Source organism: Loxodonta africana, chromosome 13 (assembly GCF_030014295.1).
Source record: "Loxodonta africana isolate mLoxAfr1 chromosome 13, mLoxAfr1.hap2, whole genome shotgun sequence".
In the NCBI taxonomy this organism is placed as follows: domain Eukaryota; kingdom Metazoa; phylum Chordata; class Mammalia; order Proboscidea; family Elephantidae; genus Loxodonta; species Loxodonta africana.
Window position 1 is genome coordinate 53,594,722 of NC_087354.1, and position 20,185 is coordinate 53,614,906.

The 20,185-nt window shown below is 46.1% G+C and overlaps 1 protein-coding gene across 1 annotated transcript; it reads left to right on the forward strand.

Moving 5' to 3' along the window:
• The first annotated feature begins 1,493 nt into the window (after positions 1-1,493).
• On the forward strand, positions 1,494-17,987 carry C2CD4B (C2 calcium dependent domain containing 4B). Its single transcript, XM_064267462.1, has 2 exons — positions 1,494-3,999; positions 4,199-17,987. Exon 2 carries the CDS (start codon positions 4,239-4,241, stop codon positions 5,304-5,306), a length of 1,068 nt encoding a protein of 355 aa, XP_064123532.1. The 5' UTR covers positions 1,494-3,999; positions 4,199-4,238; the 3' UTR covers positions 5,307-17,987.
• Positions 17,988-20,185: the final 2,198 nt, after the last annotated feature.

The window sequence follows — 20,185 nt, forward strand, 5'->3', positions numbered from 1 at the left end:
TGATTTTCATTTGTTAATTCTAGAAACATTTAATAGTAATATTTAAAAAAAAAAACTAAACCCATTGCCGTCAAGTCAATTTCGACTCATTGCAACCCCGTAGGAAGAATAGAACTTCCCTACAGGGCTTCCAAGGAGCGGCTGGTGGATTCAAAGAGACAAACTTTTGGTTAGCAGCAGAGCTCTTAACCACTGCGTCCCCAGTATATTAATACTAAGCAGCATGCCATTCTTTGATGCTCTTTCAGTGTAGAAAAGGAACTCGTTTGTTTTTTATAAGTGGTTTTCCCAAAGCTGTATTTTGAAATGTAAATATAAACTTAATGTACTTGAGCAAACTAAGTAATTTTGAAAGTTTAGCATGGGAAACTTAATCCAAAGAAATTAATTTAGCAATATAACCAAAGTTTACCAAGCCCTATTATGTGCCTTGTGCTTTGTATATTGTGCTCTAATCCTCACCAAGTGGAGGAAGTAGGCAGGTACTGTACTCTCATTTTGTAGGTGTGATCGCAGCTCAAAGGGCTTTACTAACTTGGCCAAGGTCCCTCACATAGAAAATGGCGGAGCCAGGACTGTGAACCCAAGCGTGAGAAACTCCAGAATCCCCTGCACCTGTCTTCACTGTGTCAGGCTGTGGTGGATGATAAGTTCCCTGGTCTTTGTTGTGTAAATCACCTCAAATCTTTTTTTTTGGAACAAAAACCCGTTGCTGTTGAGTCGATTTCTACTCACAGAGACCCTATAGGTCAGAGTAGAACTGCTCCACAGGGTTTCCAAGAAGCAGCTGGTGGATTCAAACTGCCGACCTTTTGGTTAGCAGCCTGAGCCCTTAACCACTGCACCAAAGTATGGTATAAGTAAAGAGAATGGGTACACGTCCTGGAGGACAGGGATTCTATTACAAATGGTACACGATACTGTGCACAAGGATCTGCTTATGACAATTTCATGCTTTAATATATTGCACTTGACTTGTGGCCAAAAAAGGAGCAGTTTAATCCCATCCAGAGGTGCCTCAGGGAGCAGGCCCGGCAATCTACTTCTGAAAAAGGTCACAGTCTTGAAAACCCTATGGAGTAGTTCTACTCTGCACCCATAGGGTCGCTATGAGTCAGAATCAACTCAATGGCAGCTAATAACAAGAACAATAAAATTGGTAGGGTGTGTAAGTTTCAAGCCAAGGTCTTGGAACGAGGGCCTCTCTTTCTTTTACCTAGCCGGGTAGAGAGGAGATGGGTTCAGGAGAAGCGGCTTTCAGGGCAGGAGAGAATGGTTGTAAGCACACAGGATGACCAGCAGAGGGACCCGGCTTTGAACTGCGGCTCTGCTTTTACTGGGTAAGAGGCTTTGGACAAGTGGTTTATCCTCTGTGAGTCTCAGTTTTTGAATCTCTAAATGAGGGTTAATAGTTTTACCTTCTTTATGGGATGGTTTAGAGATTAAATGAGATATAACATAAAGATGAAGCATTTAATGACTTCCAGTTTTTTTTTTTTTTTTTAGTATATAGTGTGTGTTCAGTAAATGTTAATATTATTGATGGAATAAACCAAAACCAAACCAAACCCCTTGCAGTCAAGCTGATTCCAACTCATAGCGACTCTAAAGGACAGGGTTGAACTGCCCCATGGGGCTTCCAAGGAGCACCTGGCAGATCTGTATGGCTGACCTTCTGGTTAGCAGCCATAGCTCTTAACTACTACGCCACCAGGTTGATGGAATAGTTTCTTTGAAATAACAATGTTCAAAGCTTTGAACACCATATAGTAGTGGGCCTTGTGTGGTCATAAGGCACAAAATAAGGAAACAACTGGAGCAGTCAGAGTTTCCACTTAAGTGCTGTTTTTCACTTTCTCCCAATGTGATTTAAGAGTCAGGAAGGAAACCAGGCCTCTTAACTGTAGAGACAGCCCGCAGCTTAGGGTTAAACGACGGAATGGCTGGGGTCTGTCCCTGTGTAAATAATTTCCCTGTATCTTACCTTCTCTTCTGTGGAATATTAATGCCTGGGAAACTAATGGTTTAGGAAGGCCCACTAGAAAGTCCCTTGGTCTGAACCTCGGTTTCTTATCTAGAAAACAGAAACAATGCATTCCTGTTTGTTTGTTTTGGTTTGTTGTGGGAAAGAAACAGCCCAACGCGGTTGGAGAGCTATGCGGCTGAAAGCACCTGACAGTCATGAGACCCGAATGCAGATCAATTCGACACAATGTAATTCAGCAAATATTTGCTGAGCACTTACTACTTGCCTGGCATTGTATCCCCAGATGCTGGAACTGGATAAGAAACAGATTAGACTGCCAGGCTTGTCCCTTGGGTAGGACATCTGGGATGGAGGCAGACTCAGAATCTGGATTTTAATTTCATGTTGTTTTGTATATTCATGATAACAAAAGACCAAACCAGCTGCTGTAGAGTTGATTCCAGTTCACGGCGACCCCATGCGTTTCAGCGTATTAACCGTGCGCCGTAGGGTTTCCAATGGCTGTAATCTTTCAGAAGTCGATTGCCAGGACCTTCTTCGGAAGCGCCTACGGGTGGATTCAAACTGCCAACATTTTGGTCAGTAGCTGAATGCTTAACCGTTTGCACCACTCAGAGACTCTTTGTAATAGGCCCCCCAAACTCCTCTCTGGTTGCGTAAGGTCAGCTCCTGTCGTCAAAGAACTCACAGTCTAGTAGGAGAGAAAAACCCAAAATTCCAAAGCAGTGTACCAAATGCAACAATGACGGTACAAAGAGTATGGAGGGAGTGAGTCGGGCAGCTAGGTAAAGGTTCCGGAAGAGGGTGATGTCTGGGCTGAATTATGGAGAATAAATGAGACTTCCTGCAGGGAGAAAAAGCAAAAAAAAAAAAAAAGGGGGGGGCATTTCAGGTAACAGGAAGCATCACCTGCAAAGCCAAATAAACAGGAAATTGATAGTTCCAGGTTCTGCCATTAACTAGCTGTTTTTAACCTTTACGGAGTTTCCACAGGGCTGCCAAGAGGTTCCGGTTTGCATTTTCAACAAGTTCCCAGGAAGTTATGCCTAAGAATCAGGTGGGGGACCTTGTTAAAACATAGATTCTGATTCAGTATATCTGGGGTGGAAAAGAACATTCTCAGCGGGGAATGTGTTAGAAATGCAAGAAGGAACCCTTCGAAGCCCTGAATTTCTTCAAGTCCTCTGGGCCTCCAGTTTACTCATCTTGGAAAATGAAGGTTGAAAAGTGAAAAGAAGAGCTTCTGGATCCCTAAGCAACCCGGCATCCCCACGCTGGAGCAAAAGCCAGTGTCAGTGGAAAAATCAAGCGTCATTTGTAGGGCACAAGCGAGAGGCCTCAACTTCTGTGAAAGGATGACGGGCAGAGCCTGCAGCCATTCAGAAATTTCTGTTACATATTCAGTCACCCACTTCAATACTTAGGCCCCGTGCTCTTCAAGGAGGCCGCCGTCCAGCAGAGGGAGACAGACACGCAAGAAAGTAGGACCTCGGAACCATGACAACCACGTGGCGGTTTGCTGTGGGTGCGTGGGAGCAGGAAAACTGAAGGCCCTGGGGCGTGCAGGTCGCAGGCAGGGTGACAGGATTTAACTCCTAGTCAGAGGAACTTCCTGTTTCCTCCGTGCTTCTCCTCTGACAGGCAGCAAACACGTTCGGCTGCCAGTTCTTTGGCAGGGCGACGGGGCGCCTTCGTTTCACCAGCCCCTTCCCCAGGCCTGTGGACGGGGCTCCCAGGGTAGAACCGAGGGTGGCTGTGGGCGACAGCTTCGCTCAGCCTTGAGCACCAGCCGCAGGTCCCCGGCGTCGTCAGGAGGGGGTGGCCGGGAAGGCAGGCTGCCCAGTGCCACCAGGTGTTGGGCTCCGGGCCAGCTGGGCGGGGCTCAGGCTAAGGGTATAAGAGGCGCGTCTCTGTCCCGGGAGCAGTGCTGAAGCCGGCGCCCCAACCCAGACCGGGAGGTGAAGGCCACTGAGCCTGATTGAGTCCTTAAGCGACCCGAAGAAGAGGAAGAGGTCTGATTTCTATTCGTTAATTTTTTTAAGTCTCTATGAGCGGGAGGCGGAGCGGGTTTGTGGGTGAGCGAGAGCTCGGCTCGGCCGGCCCAGAGGTCTGGGCTCTTCTGTAGCCAGAGGGTCAGGGGAAGGGTCCGCGGCGCCCAAGGCTGTCCGACAGCTCGGGTGCCCAGAACTCAGCAGCCTCTCTCCCCCGCAGGAGCCCTTCTTCCCGCCACTGCCAGCCCCAGCCTCGGAGGATGCGGCTCCTCGGGAAGTTCCGCGCCTCGGCCGCGGGCAGCGCGGCTCCGGAGCCGGCCTTCAACAACGTGCTCACCCCGGACCGCATCCCCGAATTCTGCATTCCGCCGCGGCTGCCCGCGCCCTGCGCGCCCGAGTCGCCGCCCGCCGCCGCCGCCCTGCCCCGGCGCTGCACCGCGGAGCCGGACCTGTGGCCCAGCGGGGCGGACCAGGGCGCCGGCCGCACCGACTGGGACCCGCGCTCGCAGGCCGCGCTCTCCCTGCCGCACCTGCCCCGCGCGCGCACGGCCTACGGCTTCTGCGCGCTGCTCGAGAGCCCGCACACCCGCCGCAAGGAGTCGCTCTTCCTCGGGGGCCCCGGCGCCTCCGCGCTCCTGCCCCGGCTCCGGGCGCACACCTACGCCGGCGGCGGGGACGGCCCTCGCGCGCCCCCGGGCCGCCCGCGCGCCCCGAGCCGCGCCCCCGCCGCCCCCGGCCGTCCCCGCCCGCTCTGGGACACGCTCGTTTCCCGGCCCCGCGGCCACCGCCTCCTGCGCGCCCCCGACGGGCTGCTGAGGCGCGCGCTGCGGGCAGGGAGGAGGGGCGGCCTGGCCCGCGCCCGCTCGGTTTCCAGCGGCGACGAGGACCAGGAGGCCCCCGCCCAGGACCCACCCGCATCCCCGCCGCCGCGGCCCGAGCGCCTGCAGGCCGAGGGCACCGTGACTCTGAGCCGCGCCGGCGGAGCCCTACGCCTGGCCGCCGAGTACTGCCCGGGCAGCGGGCACCTCCGCGTCCGGCTGCTGCGCGCCGAGGGCCCGGCCGGGGGCGCCGCCGAGCCCTGCGCCGTCGGCTGCCGGCTTAGCTTCGTCCTGCAGCCGCAGGGCCAGAAGCGCAGGGAGCGCAGCGCCGTGGTCCGCCGCAGCCGCAACCCCGCCTTCGACCAGGACTTCTGCTTCGACGGGCTCACGGAGGACGAGGTGCGCCGCCTGGCCGTGCGCGTCAAGGCCGGGAGCAAGGGCCGCGGGCTGGAGCGGGGCCGCCTGCTGGGCCAGGGCGAGCTGCTGCTGGGCTCCCTCCTGCTCCTCTGAGGGCCCCATGCCCCGGGCCCTCCCCTCGGGGCGCTTTCTGCCCGCTGGAGAACTCTTGGACATTGACAGCTATTTGGTACAAAAATAAATGTTATTTATTCGTTTTCTAGTCATGATCTTGTTTTATTGACGTTTTCGTTCTTAGGTGTCTGCCTTTGCCATCCTTTAATGATAAGGAAGATTAAAAATAACAAACCCCTCCTCTACTCACTGCCCCCAATCCCGTTCTCCAAGCCGTTTTTACATTCAAAGGAAAACAAGACAAGTTGGCTTGGAGATGGAAAGGAAAGGAAGAGAGTACCCTCATCTATCTTTCCCTCCCTTCGTCATTTATATCAATACTGAAGAGTTTATAGATTTAAAATTTTTTATAAAAAGCGAAAGTTATTCAGAATCATGCCCAGTGCTAGGACTCCTATGTTCAGCTTTCCATATAGTGATGTGGTATGGTGTCATATCCTTGCCTACATAGGCACACACACAGTATGTATACCTATGTATGAAGACATATGATGTGAGTGTATATACTTCGTTGTCATAGCAAAGTGAGAGACCCTCTTGTATTATGAAGATACCTTGGGAGGAAGTCTTGTTAGTGCATTGGGCTGCTAACGAAGAGGTCGGCAGTTCGAATCCACCAGCTGCTCCTTGGAAACCCTAGAGGGCAGTTCTACCCTGTCCTATAGGGTTGCTAGAAGTCAGCATTGACTAGACGGCAGCGGATTTAGCTTTCAATTTGGTAGGAAAAGATTCCTTTTGCATTAAGAAGGTACATGATTCTCTTGAAAGCCAAGTCTTCAAAAATTGCTGATGAAACAAGCCGGAAGGTCTTCCAGTGGGTTGTCCCATAAGGAACAGATGTTCCCAGTGTTTCTTCCTTCCAGAGAAGAAGCCCTGGGACATCTTGCTATTTCAAAATAGAAATCTGTCCCGCCTCTGTGAACGACCTGATTGGGGGGGGGGGGCGGGTAGGGGGAAGCGTCATTTCTACCTGGCTATGTAAAAAAAAAAAAAAAAAAATGTATTTAAGTTACATAGTAATTAAGGGCTTTCTTTGTAGTAGAATTTCCCAGGTGAATTGAAAAGTAGATTATTGGTTTCTTGAACACTGGGTTCTAGGTGAGTGTTTCTTAACCCAACTTGTTTCATTTGGACTTTAGTCCACTGGAAACTGATTATACCTGACAGTGTTTTGCTCTTTACTATAGCCATCTATGGTGCAGTGGAAAGCACAAGGAAGCCAAAGACAGATGGAGGGTCCAATCTTCCTTCTGCCGCTTGCCACTGTCTGAACTGGGGCAAATTAGTTCATCTCCCTGAGCCTCATTTCCTTCATCAGGGAAATGGAAGTATTAATACCTACTTTATAGGGTTTTTGTGATGATATGCCTAATATCCCAATAACTTTTAATACATACGAAATGTGGTAACACACCTGAAAAGTCTTGAATTATATTTATGAATAGGGGCCAAATAATGTTGTAGAAAATGAACTCCTTCACGTCTCCTTTCTTTCCACTTGTTTCTGCCTGGTCCTGGAGTGGAGTCTGTTGAAATAGATGGCTTCATGGGACTGAGGATTTAAGGAGGTGGGGAGTAGGAATGCAGAATCCTTCAGGATCTCCACGCAAGCAATAGTTTGGCACTCATTCTGCGTCAGAAACCCTTCAGCTTGTTATTATCAAAATGAGGTTCTGGGTGAGGATTTGGCCAGATTAAATGAATACAAATCCTGGGTTTTAGATACAATTTCAAAATGGACAAATTAGCTGTTAGAGAGCATCCAATCAAACTAGTTTTGAACTTGAGAAAACACCAGACAGGTGATTGCCCAAAGACATATAGCTAGAGACTGGCCGAGCTCATGGAAGAACCCAGTTCTCCTAAATTTGTTCACTCACTCAACAAATATTTGCTGATCCCTCACTTGAAGGCATAGTATTGAGCCTAGAGAATGCAACTATAAACAATACAGACAAAGATCCTATTCTCATAGAACTTATTTTTAGAGTAGTCATACAATAACCAAGTTGTTACAGATTACGATAACTACAATGAAGAGAATAAACTACTGAGACTATTGAGACTACCTGGGCTGGGGAAGTGGCAGGGGGATGCTCTCAGGGACAGCGTGGTCAGGGAAGGTCTTCCTGAGACCTGAAGAAAGAATCACCCACAAGAGGAACTTAATTTATCAAAATAATCCCTTAATACATCCAAAATGGAATTTTGGATTTTCCCTCCTCAAATCTTCTCCTTCTCTAGTCTTCCTGGTGTCAACAAATGGCACTACCATCCCTTCTGTCATTCAAAGCAAAAACTTGGTATCATCCTTGACTCCTCTCTCTCACACTCCACTTTAAACCAAAAAAAACCAAACCTGTCTGTTGCTGTCTAGTGGATTCTGACTCATATACTCCACTTTACATGGATATAAATGCCACCTCTTCAGAGTTCATCCCTGGCCACCGTATCTAAAAATAGCACCATTGTCATTATCTACTTACACTGCCTTATTTTTCTTTATAGCATTTTTATTGCTACCTGACATCATATTATACCTGGATATTCCCATCTACATTCAAATATGTGTTGGATTCTTTCATATTAAAACAAAACAAACCTCTTTTTACTCCACATTCTCTTCCAGCTACAGCCCTTTTTTCTTCTCTACTTTTATCAAACTTTCTTACTTTCTACTTACTTGTTATCTCCTTCTAGTGTGACTTCTGCCATCACTATACTTATAGGACTGCTCTTGTCAAGGTCATTACTGACTTCTGTCTTGGCAAGTCAGATGGAAATGGCAAGTGTAAAAAATAAGGCAGTGTAAGTAGATAAAAAAAAAAAGTTTTTTACTTTTTAAGTAGATAATGACAGTGGTTTTTGTTGTTGTCGTTATTGCTGTTTATTTCCTCTTCCCCTAGAAAGCATGCTTTATAAAGGCAAGGGCTTCGTCCATTTATTGCTGTATTTCCAGTGCTTAGAACAGTGTCTGGCATATAGTGGATACTCAATAAATACTGATTGAGTATTGCAAGAACATTGCCTGAATTGAGTATTAAATGAATATAAGAAGAGATTGAATAAATAGAGAAAGGTAGCAGGCCTAGGACCAAGGCTTGAGACTGTTCAACATTTAAAACTTCAATGGAGGAAGAGAAGCCAGTGTGTAGGAGAAAGAGAAGCAGCAGCCAATGATGTAGAGGAAAGACTAGGTAGAGTGTGGAGTCATGGAAGCCAAGATAGAAAAATGTTCCAAGAAAGAAGAGAAGTTTAATCAACTTAAATCCTGCTGGGAGGTCAAGAAAAATGAGAACAGAGACATGTCTATTGGAAACGGCAAGATGGAAGTCAGTGGTGACCTTGACAAGAGCAGTCCTATGAGTGTAGTGATGGCAGAAGTCACACTAGAAGGGGATAACGAGGGGATGGCGAGAAAGTCCACACTGAAATGTTAAATAAAAGTAGAGGAGAGAAAACGGGCTATACCTGGAAAAGAATGTGGAGTCAAAGGAGGTTTCTTTTGTTTTAATATGAAAGAATCCAACACATTTGAATGCAGATGGGAATATCCAGAAAAGCAGGAAATATTGCTAGTGAAGAGAAAGGGAGCCAGCAATAACTTTTGAAGCAGTCCTTGGAAAAGCAAGAGGAGGTCCAGGACAAAAGGGGTATTACAGATTGAATTGTGTCCCCCCAAAATATGTGTCAACTTGGCAAGGCCATGATTCTCAATATTATGTAGTTGTCCTCCACGGTGTGATCTGAAGTAATTATTCACCATTTTGTGATCTCATGTAATTATCCTATGTGTTGTAAATCCTAAGGCTGCTAATTAAAGAGTAGGCAGTTTGAATCCACCAGCTGTTCCTCGGAAACCCTATGGGACAGTTCTACTCTGTCCTGTAAGGTCACTACGAGTCAGAATCGACTCGATGGCACACAACAACAATAACAACATGATGTTAATGAGGCAGGATACAATCTACAGAAGCAGAGCACATCCTTTGGACCTGAGGTCCCTGCACTGAGAAGCTCCTAGACCCAGGGGAAGACTGATGACAAGGACCTTTCTCCAGAGCCAACACAGAGAGAAACTTTCCCCTAGAGCTGGTGCCTTGAATTTGGACTTCCAGCCTCCTAAACTGTGAGAGATAAATTTCTGTTTGTTAAAGCCATCCACGTGTGATATTTCTGCTATAGCAGCACCAGATAAATAAGGCAAGTAGGTAGAGGCAGTATGCAAGAACCCATGTTTTTTCCATAGCTCTGCCGGCCATCCGCAGCATCATTTCATCCTAAGGCGGGTCACACTTACAGTCCTCGGACGATGTCTAGTAGCAACCGGTATCACCACATGACTTCTCATTGGTGTCCAGGCTGGAGAGAATGTCTTGCTTCTAAAAGCATTCCCAAAAGACTGAGGAAGAACCTTCCCAGAAGGCCCCTGTAAACTATACGTCGTATTGGCCCCAAATGGTTCGCATTCCCAATCATGAAACAATCCCTGCAGAGGGAAGGGTGTTATCCACAGAATTGTTGGTCCTATTTCTGTAGCTGGGGAGGAGGTCGGCCTCTGCTGAGACAAATGCCTCTTCCTGGTAGGAAATAAGAAAGGGAAAGTAAAGTGTAGTATTAGTAAAGAGTGGGACATCTGAGGTCAGAAAGAACTAGATTCAAACCCAGGCTCTGCTAATCAACTAGCTGCATGACCTACGAACCTCTGTGAACCTCAGTTTGATCTTTTCTAAAATATTAAGTGTAAAGATGGGGAAGGGTAAACGAGATAGTTGCATTTCGTAACAGTGAGATTCGCGTGAACAGGGGTAGGCACCCCTTTGTTTTCAACGCCTCCTATTTAGCTCAGGCTGATGGCATAATTTTGCAGAATGGCTTTCATCCACATCTGTGGTTCTAGTCTTAAGTCTGTACAAAGGTCAGTCTGCTGGGGACATGTCTGGGTGGCTGCACTAAATGACACAAACACAAAGAATTGCATCTTTCCATCCCACTGGTTGTACACTTCAGACTCCATCTGCTGTGTTTCAGAGAGAAGGACAACAGCTCAGCTCAGGTGTGCTTCTAAAATCCAGCCAGAACTACAAGGAAGTGCATGAGTACATCCTATCAAGGCCTTGATGAGGTATCTTACTGTTACAAGATGCCAAAAAAGCCAGGTGTTGACCTAAATATAGCAAAAAATAAGATTTATTTTGCAATTTGGCAGCAGATCCTAATTTAGCAAAGAGCCAACGTCTCCTGCCTCTGTCTGTCTGTTTGTCTGCAAGGAGATGGAGACTGATTTATCAGGACTGTCCATGCATCACTCTGGATTTCCCTCTCTTCCTCCTCTTCCTCCTCCTCACCTGGGCAAGAACCACCGCATCTTCCTCCTCCACTTAGTCTGCTCTGGACTGCCCTCCTAGCCATTATCATTTAAAAAAATGTTTACATGATTTCAGGCTTACAGAACTCTTGCAAAAATACTACATTATCCAGGGACTCCTTTATCCTTATTGCAACCTGTTATTATGGTCACTTTGCTGATGAAGAAGCTGAAGGACGGAGTACAAGTAACTTGCCCAAGGTCATATGATTAGTAAGGAGTAGAGCTTGGACTTGAACCCAGGCAGGCTGACCCTAGAAGTCCAACTCTTCACATTATTTCCTCCCTGTAGAAGACTTCAGACGTGAGGGCTGGGGTAGCCGATGTAGTCGGGGCAGATGGGATTGGGAAATTAAGGGGCAGAGGGTGATAGAGGGGAGAGAATATTAGAAATAAACTTTACCCAGCTCACAATTTCTTTTCCAGGCACTACCTTGAAAATGTAAAACCTGCACAGATCAAGGCTTAGAGAGAGTTTCCTAAGGCACCTTACTCTGAGGTATTAATGCTAATAACTGCAACCCAGGAATCGAATGTATCTGTCGATGTTCCAGAAATGTTTTTGTGAAGACAGGTATTATAAGGACAATGTCAAAAAATAAGTGGATATGTTCTTTTCAAAGGTACAAGTAAAAATAATCAGTGAAACAACTAACTTGAGACAAAAGCAGAAGATAACATTGAAAGGTGTGAATGGAACATCTGATGAGGTTCCGTGTAGATCACGTGACAGGAAACTTCAACTAGCTTGATCAGTTCTCTTCTTTGTGTTTCCATTCCCCATAATTTGGTCATGGTCACAATGACATTTTTGTTCTAATCATCAGAAAGCCAAAAAGGAGATTAGGTGAGGAGGAGAGGGTGGTAACCAGGAGTGGAGGTTTATTGACCTACTCTGCACCATCCCACAAAGTTCCTTAGCCTGGACTTCGCTTTCCTTTTTTAACAGGCCACTGCTGGGCTCCTCTTGGAAAGAAAAGAGAATGCTTATGGAACATTCCACCACCACTGTTGCTGCGGCATCAGTTCCAACTCATGGTGATCCCATGTGTGTCAGTAGAGCTGTGCTCCACAAAGTTTTACATGGCTGATTTTTCAGAAGCAGGTCAGTAGGTCTTTCTTCCAAGGTACATCTGGGTAGACTCCAACCTCCAACCTTTCAGTTTGCACCACCCAGGGACGCCTATGGAACACTACAGAATGTTTATGGAGTGTTTACTTTGTGCTGCCTTCAAGAAACTTACAATCTCAGGGAGGAGAGAGACATGTCTACAAGGCAAGTCGGTGAAAGGTATCCAGCAGAAGCAGATGCAAAGATGAAGGGCTGATTAGATCTGACTTTCAAGACTCTCTCAAGAGGAAGGGCTCATCCTGCCGCTCTTGCTTACAGTCTTCTTTCCCCCTCCCCACTCTCTGAGTGGAAACACAGTGCCTGGGGCCCACCCTAAGGGGGTTTAACTCAGCTCACAGAAGCTTTCCTTCTGCACACTTTGAGGGCACTGTGTGGGAAGAAGATCCAGGTGGAGTGTTTGATTTTCATAGAGGTCGTACCAGGTGGTCTGGGTTTGCTCAGGACTTGAGGAGGCCTGGACTGATGGAAAGGCCTGGGGTAACCTGCATTGCCTGGAAGGCTGGGTCCTGGGCCAAGACTGGGAATGCAAAGAAAGAGGGTTTCACTGCTGGAAGGCTGGCTTACTGAGGGCTGGAGAGAGCAAGTTCAGTCTTTGGGGTAGGGAAGGGGGAAGACAGGGATTGGGGACAGAGTCCTAGTACTGGATTTGGACCCACAGAGCAGTTGCATTGAATCTGCTTGCCTATCTCCTCCCTTGTTTTCTCAAGATCTGTTCCCTGAAGCTTACATGGGAGCTGAACACTCGTAAAATGGATTTGATGTTTACACCTTTATACATTACACTTTCTGAGATGTTTTATCATTCTGTTTGGTTCTCAACTGCCAGTGTTCCCACAAACTTTAGCTTTAACTAGCTTTCTCTATTTTTTCCTCCACTCCCCAAGCCAAATTTTTGCTTAATTCTTCCAATGGACACTTAAAAAAACACTTACACACTCTTAAATGTAAAGAGCAAGATTTATTGCTTAAGGGAACACTCCAAGAATCTCCACTTCTAATTTTACTTTTACTCTTATGGGTTTCTAATAGGGAGGCAGAGTGATGTGAGATCACCTGGGTTCCACTAAGTCTCATCCACTTAATACCCACGTGACCACAGATAATTTATTTAAATTCTCTCGGCCTCAGTTTTCTCCTCTGTAAAGTAGGGCTACTAATACCAACAATACCCACCTTACTTATGGTTTCACTAAGAATTAGAGATAATACATGAAAAGACCCTGATAGTGTCTGACACATAAAAAAATCCAACAAAACCAAACCCATTGCCATTAAATCCGACTCATAGTGACTCTATAGGCCAGAGTAGAACCACCCCATAGGCTCCTCTGACATATGGGAAGCATTCAATAATGGACAGCTACTCTTACTGTCTTAAAAGAGGTCATTTCTGTACTTTTTAAGGAACTCTGATGGTGTAGTGGTTAAGTGCTTGGCAGTTTGAACCCATCAGCTGTTCTGTGGGAAAAAGATGTGGCAGTCTGCTTTTGTAAAGATTACACCCTTGGAAACCCTATGGGGCAGTTCGACTCTGTCCTGTAGGGTCACGATGAGTTGGAATCCACTCAACAGCAACAGGTTTGGTTTTCTGTACCTTTTAGTACCCTGGAAAGTAACCTACCACTCAATCCTGGTAATCTGTAACTTTTATTTTGTGAGAATTGGCTCAGAACTTAGCTTTCAGGCATATCCTGTTTTGGGGGAGTAGATAAATATTTCATGAGTCATTTGGTTATAAGAATCAAAATAAGCTCAGTTTTCATTATGAAATGAGATCTAGTTTATTGTTTGTCTTGATGCATCAGAGGCTAATTTCCATGAGATTGGGATCTGTCTTACCTATTCCTGTTCCCCAGTACCCAGAACAGCACCTGGCACATAGTCAGCACTCAATGAATATTCGTTGATGAATAATTGCAAGGTCCAGTTATTTTCAGTAAACGCTGATTAAGGAGGCAAGGAAACAAGGATCCATGTCTATGTATTTATGTTATTGCTGTTCTTAGGCGCCGCTGAGTTGGTTTTGACTCATAGTGACCCACTGTGACAGAGTCTGCCCCAGGATTTTCTAGGCTGTACTCTTTACAAGATCAGATTGCCAGGTCCTTCTCCTGAGTTGCTGCTGGGTGGGTTTGAGCTGCCAACCTTTTGGTTAGCAGCCGAGCGTATAACTGTTGCCCTACAAGGGCTCCTTCCCTGTGTCTTTAGATTCTTTCTTTTGATAGCTCTGCCTGCGCTGGTTGTCGCTGAAAGTGTAAGTAGATGAAGGCCGCATCTTGGAGCCTGGGTGAGAGGACAGCAATGGCTGAGGTGTGATGTGCCCCAGGATGCGGGAGAAAGCTTCACAGATCTCTCCGTGGTACCCCCGGGGGGGCCTAGAAGTGGCTGAGAATGAGCTGGCCCACCCAGAAGGACCTGGTGTGGGAACCAGGAAGAACCAGAGTGAGTGGGCCCAGGGACCAGAGGCTCAGGCAGGGCATGGACATCAACATTAGTGCCCGGCCATAAGGACAGGGACCAGATGCGGACTGCAATGCCACTGCACAGCAGAGCTAGCCACCCCGACAATGGTTGTGGTCCAGACACATCCCCCAGAAGAATGTGGGTGAAAGATAGAAAGAGGAAATCTTGATCTGACGAAGTTCTAACCCTGAGTTCACCACATTTCAATACGGAATTACTGAGTCACTTTAAACTCATCACACTCACACACACACACACACACACACACCTTCCAGACAAAAAGCTTTTATGATATCCAAAGTCAAGTGTTTAAAATTTTGAAAATACATTGGTAACAAAACAAAACAAACAAAATATTAAAGCACGTGCTCTCTAAAAATCCTTGGGAATTGGTTTGGCAAACAAAATATTAAAGCATATGCTCTCTAAAAATCCTTGGGAATTGGTTTGGTCTGGCAGGTGTCAAGGTCACAGTTAATTTGATAACTAATTATTTATCAGAAATGCAACTGCTTGTGGAAATTAGAACCGGGTTGAACTTTGGTCTGAGCTGGCAGTTTCTGGTGAAGCAGGTGGCCGTGGTGGAAACCCGGGGTTGGGTTACACAGGCCAGGGTCTGGCTTTGTTTTCAGTGGGTGTTATGACTTTGAGGGTAATGACACACAGCTGCTGCAAGCAGGTTCATGGCACTCATGTGGGCCCCATGAAGAGCACCTCGGGACCCAATGGCTGCTGTTTCTTATGGTGTTGATTGTCTGCGGTTTTCCAACAGCTCCACAAAATGCATTGTTCAGGTGCCAACTGGGAACCTGGGTTGGGGGACACGGAGAAGATCAGGAGGGCAAGTGGCTGGCATGAACAAGAGGCTGGAGGAGGGGGAAACCTCTGGGCCTTAAAGAGGGGTAGGCAAGAAATAAAGAAAACAAAAATTCTCACAGCTGGACCAATAAGCAACATCATGACAAATGGAAAAGATTAAAGTTATCAAGGATTTCATTTTACTTGGCTCCACAATCAACACCATGGAAGCAGCAGTCAAGAAATCAAATGACACATTGCAATGGGAAAATCTGCTGCAAAAGACCTCTTTAAAGTGTTGAAAAGCAAAGATGTCACTTTGAGAACTAAGGCCCACCTCACCCAAGGTGTGTATTTTAAACCTCCTCATATGCATGAGGAAGACCAGAGAAGAATTGACTCCTTTGAATTATGGTGTTGGCGAAGAATATTGAATATACTGTGGACTTCCAGAAGAACAAACATATCTGTCTTGGAAGAAGTATAGCAGAATGCTCCTTAGAAGCAGAGATGGCAAGACTTCACCTCACATACTTTGGACATGTCATCAGGAGAGATCAGTCTTTGGAGAAGGACATCATGCTTGGTAGAGGGTCAGTGGAAAACAGGAAGATCCTCAAAGAGATGGATTGACACAGTGGCTGCAACAATAGGCTGAAGCATAACAACGATTTTGAGGATGGTGCAGGAACGGGTAGTGTTTAGTTTTGTTGTACATAGGGTCGCTATGAGTTGGAACTGACTCAACGGCATCTACCAACAACACAACAAGACCTAAGAAAGAATTGAGGTGCTTCACAAGGCAACTGGCGCACACCAGCAGTAACCCAGTTATCAGACCTGGGCTAAAGTAGCTAGGAAGAGATGATGCTGAACCCCACAGTGAATGGCTGATCTGGTTAAATCTTTTTGCATCTGATCAAGATTGGGCCTGGGAATTGGAAGCAAGAGTGGCTCTGCTGGTGTAGGTTCTGCAGGCGTGACCAGGAAAAAGGCTGTCTCAGAGAGTCTACACCCAGCGTCTGCTGCCTTGAATAGCAATGTAAATTTTCACATGCCTCTGAGTTCCTATCAACCTAACCAGGCTGTGGAGGCCAGGGACCACGTTGCATTCTTTCTGTCTTTTTGTTGATGCTCAATAAATGTATACTATGGATTGATTGATCTTGGTTCCCTCAAGTAACAAAGGCTATTGAAAAATCAACTTCTGTAGTTTGCGGTATGACAAGGAGTTATTGTCCAGGTTTCCCGTGTGACACATGGCAAGAGAGTAATCATGGAGCTGGAAGCAGGTCCCATGAAGCCTCACTGGGGAGGGGGCATATGTGGGGGATGGAGGCTTGCGGTCAAGTCAGGGACCATGAGGAACACTTTGGGACGTTTTTGCTCCTCTCTGCCACAGACTCCTGTGAGCTTAGAGTCCATGGAGGTTAGGATTGTGCTGATGGACCTCAAGGCTCTGCCCTACTTCTCAGGTATTTGCAAACCTGGCACATGTGTCTTTTATTTTAGGGTTTTCTCACCAAATGTTCCACGTCCTCTGTCCTCCAGAAACCCCATGCTCTAGGACCCTCTTCCACCTGAACTCCTGAATCCCAGCAGTTTGAGGGCTTAGAACAGGGTCCGGGTCTCCCTTTTGTATACCCATGGTTGTTATTGTAAGGGAGGTCTGGACCATGGCTTGGTGTGATTCAGAGATAATGCAAGAGGAGTAGAGATTCTCCATTCAGGCCCAGGAAGGCCAAAGAACTTGGTGTTGGCCTCCTCTCTGAAGCCGTGTAGGAGTTCCAGTGCATGGGGAGAAGGAGGAGAGGAGCTGATAGATGCCAGGGAGCTGGTGACAGAGGAATCAGCAAACAGGTGTGGATCCTAGAGAGAGCCCAAAGTCAGACCAGAATCAGGGTGGGAGTCTGAAAAGAGGCTGGAGCTGGTCAGGTGGGTTGGCTCAATTCGAAGACACAAGGTCCAGAGAGACACTGATTTGAGAGAATTGTGGTTCATAAATTCTGAAGCAGTTATGTCCTTGGAAGGTGGAAGGAGAACATAAGAAAGTCCCAGTGGAGAATCTGAAGAAGTAGTTCAGATTCACACCCGCATATATTCCTTTGCTATTTGTAGTCTCCATATTACTACAGGGAATAGTATCTATCTATGCCCTTTATGGAGCCCTAGTTTTTTTTTTAGTGACATAGTGGTTAAGAGCTTGGCTGCAAACCAAAGGGTTGGCAGTTGAAATCCACCAGCTGCTCCTTGGAAACCTTATAGGGCAGTTTTTTTTGCCCTGTTCTATAGGGTTGCTATGAGTCAGAATCGACTTGATGGCAATGGGTTTGGTTTTTTGGTTATGCCCAATATGGTAATGTGGGAAGGGTCCTAATCAGGATTTGAGAAGCCTGGAGCTCTTCTGCTGGAGAGCCACTTAGCTCTCTGAGCCTCAGTCTACTTATCTGTAAAACAGGACACTAATAAGGCTCTCAGTGTACTTTTGAGAGTTGGATGAAATAATATACTTGAAGATATTTTTTAAGAAGCTCAAGGGCAAAAACCATTGTATACAAAAGAGGGATAATTATGTATTTCCCTAGCTATAGAAAGATGTGGATTTGCAGGGGTTGTTATGCACTGGGATCATGTACAAAAACACTGAAGTCCGAAATGTACTTCACAGGTTGCTTGGTTTTTATCTTTTGGGTCCTATAATATCAGGGGCCTATGAGGACAAGTTTAAAAGAGTAAGGGAAGGCATCAAGGAAATGGCTGATAGACTGGGAATAGAACTCGGCCTCCTGATAGGATATTTACATTTCCACTTACTGTTGACATTACGAACAAATATTAATGTAAGACTGGATATTAGCGGACGTGCTTTAGCAGAAAAAAGACTCACCTGGTCTTGATAACGGGCTACTTAAACCACGTTCCTCAAACAGCTATATATTTCTGCTTGCCCAGAGAAAAAACTTTCCTGTTGCTATTGGTTACTATTGGCTTATTGGAGAATTATCTTCATATTCTTACTACAATTCTCTCTCTTTTTGGTATTTATAAACAGTATCTTTATGTGATATTTGAACTACAAATGTTTCAAGGAATTCTGATGAAACCATTGTACAATGGTGTTAATGGGACCGATGTGTTTCCAAGAGAGGATTTGTGATAATGGGAGAGAAACAAGTTTCAGAGGCTTTATCATAAATTGTAAAATGCTTAAGAGAGTGACAGGTGATGTTTACTAACTAAAATAAAAATAATTCCGAAACAGGTGCCTTAGGCTCAATGAGAAAAGCTTCTCACAGTGACGTTGGGGGAAGATCTGGTAAGAGCATATTGCTACCAGGGATTCTAGGACAATTAAGAATTAAGATAGCAACGGTGGGAATGATGCTTAGTAGAATAGCTTAAAAAATGGGATCAGAAGTTTCAGGGTCCCCAATTATCAATAGTTTGCCTATATTTGTACCATTTTGTCAGGAATAGCTTACTGGAAGTATTTAATTTGAAGACAATATCAACATTTCAGAAAGTTAAAAAACCAAGAGTAGACATCATTCACAGTTCCACCACCGTACCACAACAGTTAGAATTTTTCATATTTTCCTCCACCTTGACCTATTTGCTTCCTTTTTCAAAGTCACTATTGTTCATGCAATTTCACACATTTCTAGGTTGTTGCTGTCTTCATAAGTATAGTTTCTAATGGACATATTTTTCTTGCTTCCTTTCTTTAGTGGCTTCTCTTTATCCTACAAACATGTTCAAATTTCTTCCTCTTTAAAAAAAATGCCTTCCTTGGCTCCTTGTTTTAAATAAATAGATTCAATACATATTGCCAAAGTTGGGGGTGGGGGTGGGGGAAAGCAAGCTTCAAGGGGGAAAATATATGTGGGATGTTGCTTTCTCCTTAGAGGTAAGCCATCCTCTTTAATTAGAGCAAGCATTGATTTTTGAGACTCTCTAGTTAGGAAGGGAACCCTGGTGGCACAGTGATTAAGACCTACAGCTGCTAACCAAAAGGTTGGCAGTTTGAATCCATCAGGCTTTCCTTGGAAACTCTATGGGGCAGTTCTACTCTGTCCTACAGGGTTGCTATGAGTCAGAATCGACTGGATGGCAGTGGGGTTTTTTTTTGTTTTGTTTTGTTAGGAAAGTTTGTAATTCCACAAACAGGAAAGCTTTTCTTCTCCTTTTAGTAATTATTTGGCAGCTCTCTTTCTCCTAGGAATTCTTATTTTCTCCATTTAATGAAAAATTGTTTCTGTGGTCTTTGCTGGGAGTCAGCACCGTGAAGTCACAGCCTTACCTTTCCAATACGGCATCTAGTAGGTGCCCATTTAGAGGGCCCAGGAGAGGCTTGATTCAAACCCCTCCAGACCTGGGCCTAGAGCTTAACCTTCGTGCTGTACTTGTGTCTCCTAATTCACTCCCCTGCTGTAGCCATTGGTCTGCCTAAACCCCTTTAGACCACAGAATCAATCTCTACAAACGTCTGAGGCATCTTAATATTGTGTATTTTTTTCTATATTACACTAAAACATAGACCAATTTTTCTTAAAACAAACCAACAAAAACGCAGACCTTAGCTAGGCCCCTCCATCCTTGCAGTCAATTACTAGCAATGCCCTCACCCTTCCCAGCTGGTCCCCTGGGGCAGAGTCACAAGCAGAACCAGGCAAGCTCTCTACTGGCCCTCCAAACCCACTGCCATAGAGTCATTCCGACTCACGGCAACCCTGGAGGACAGAGGAGAACTGCCCCATAGGGTTTCCAAGGCTGTAAATCTGTACCAAAGCAGACTGCCACTGCTGGTGGGTTTGAACTGCTGATCTTTTAGATAGTGGATTAGTGCTTACTTAACCACTGTGCCCCCAGGGCTGTTTACAGGCTCTCAGCCCTCTGCAGATACCAATGCATCCTTTCACCTTAGGGAATGCTGTTACTCCCTAACAGTTGGAGCCCACCCTGCTGCACCAGGCTGCTTCTGCCAGCCCTTCCTCTTTAGATGTCTCCCCTACTTACGAAGCCCTTGGGGTCAGCCTCTTTCCCCTCACTAGGCTTGAGGGGCAAGAAAACACCCTCCCCACACACTCCCTGCCTCTT

Bases quoted from the DNA above. Each gene is read 5' to 3' on its own strand.
- C2CD4B (XM_064267462.1), top strand. From the start codon at position 4,239: ATGCGGCTCCTCGGGAAGTTCCGCGCCTCGGCCGCGGGCAGCGCGGCT.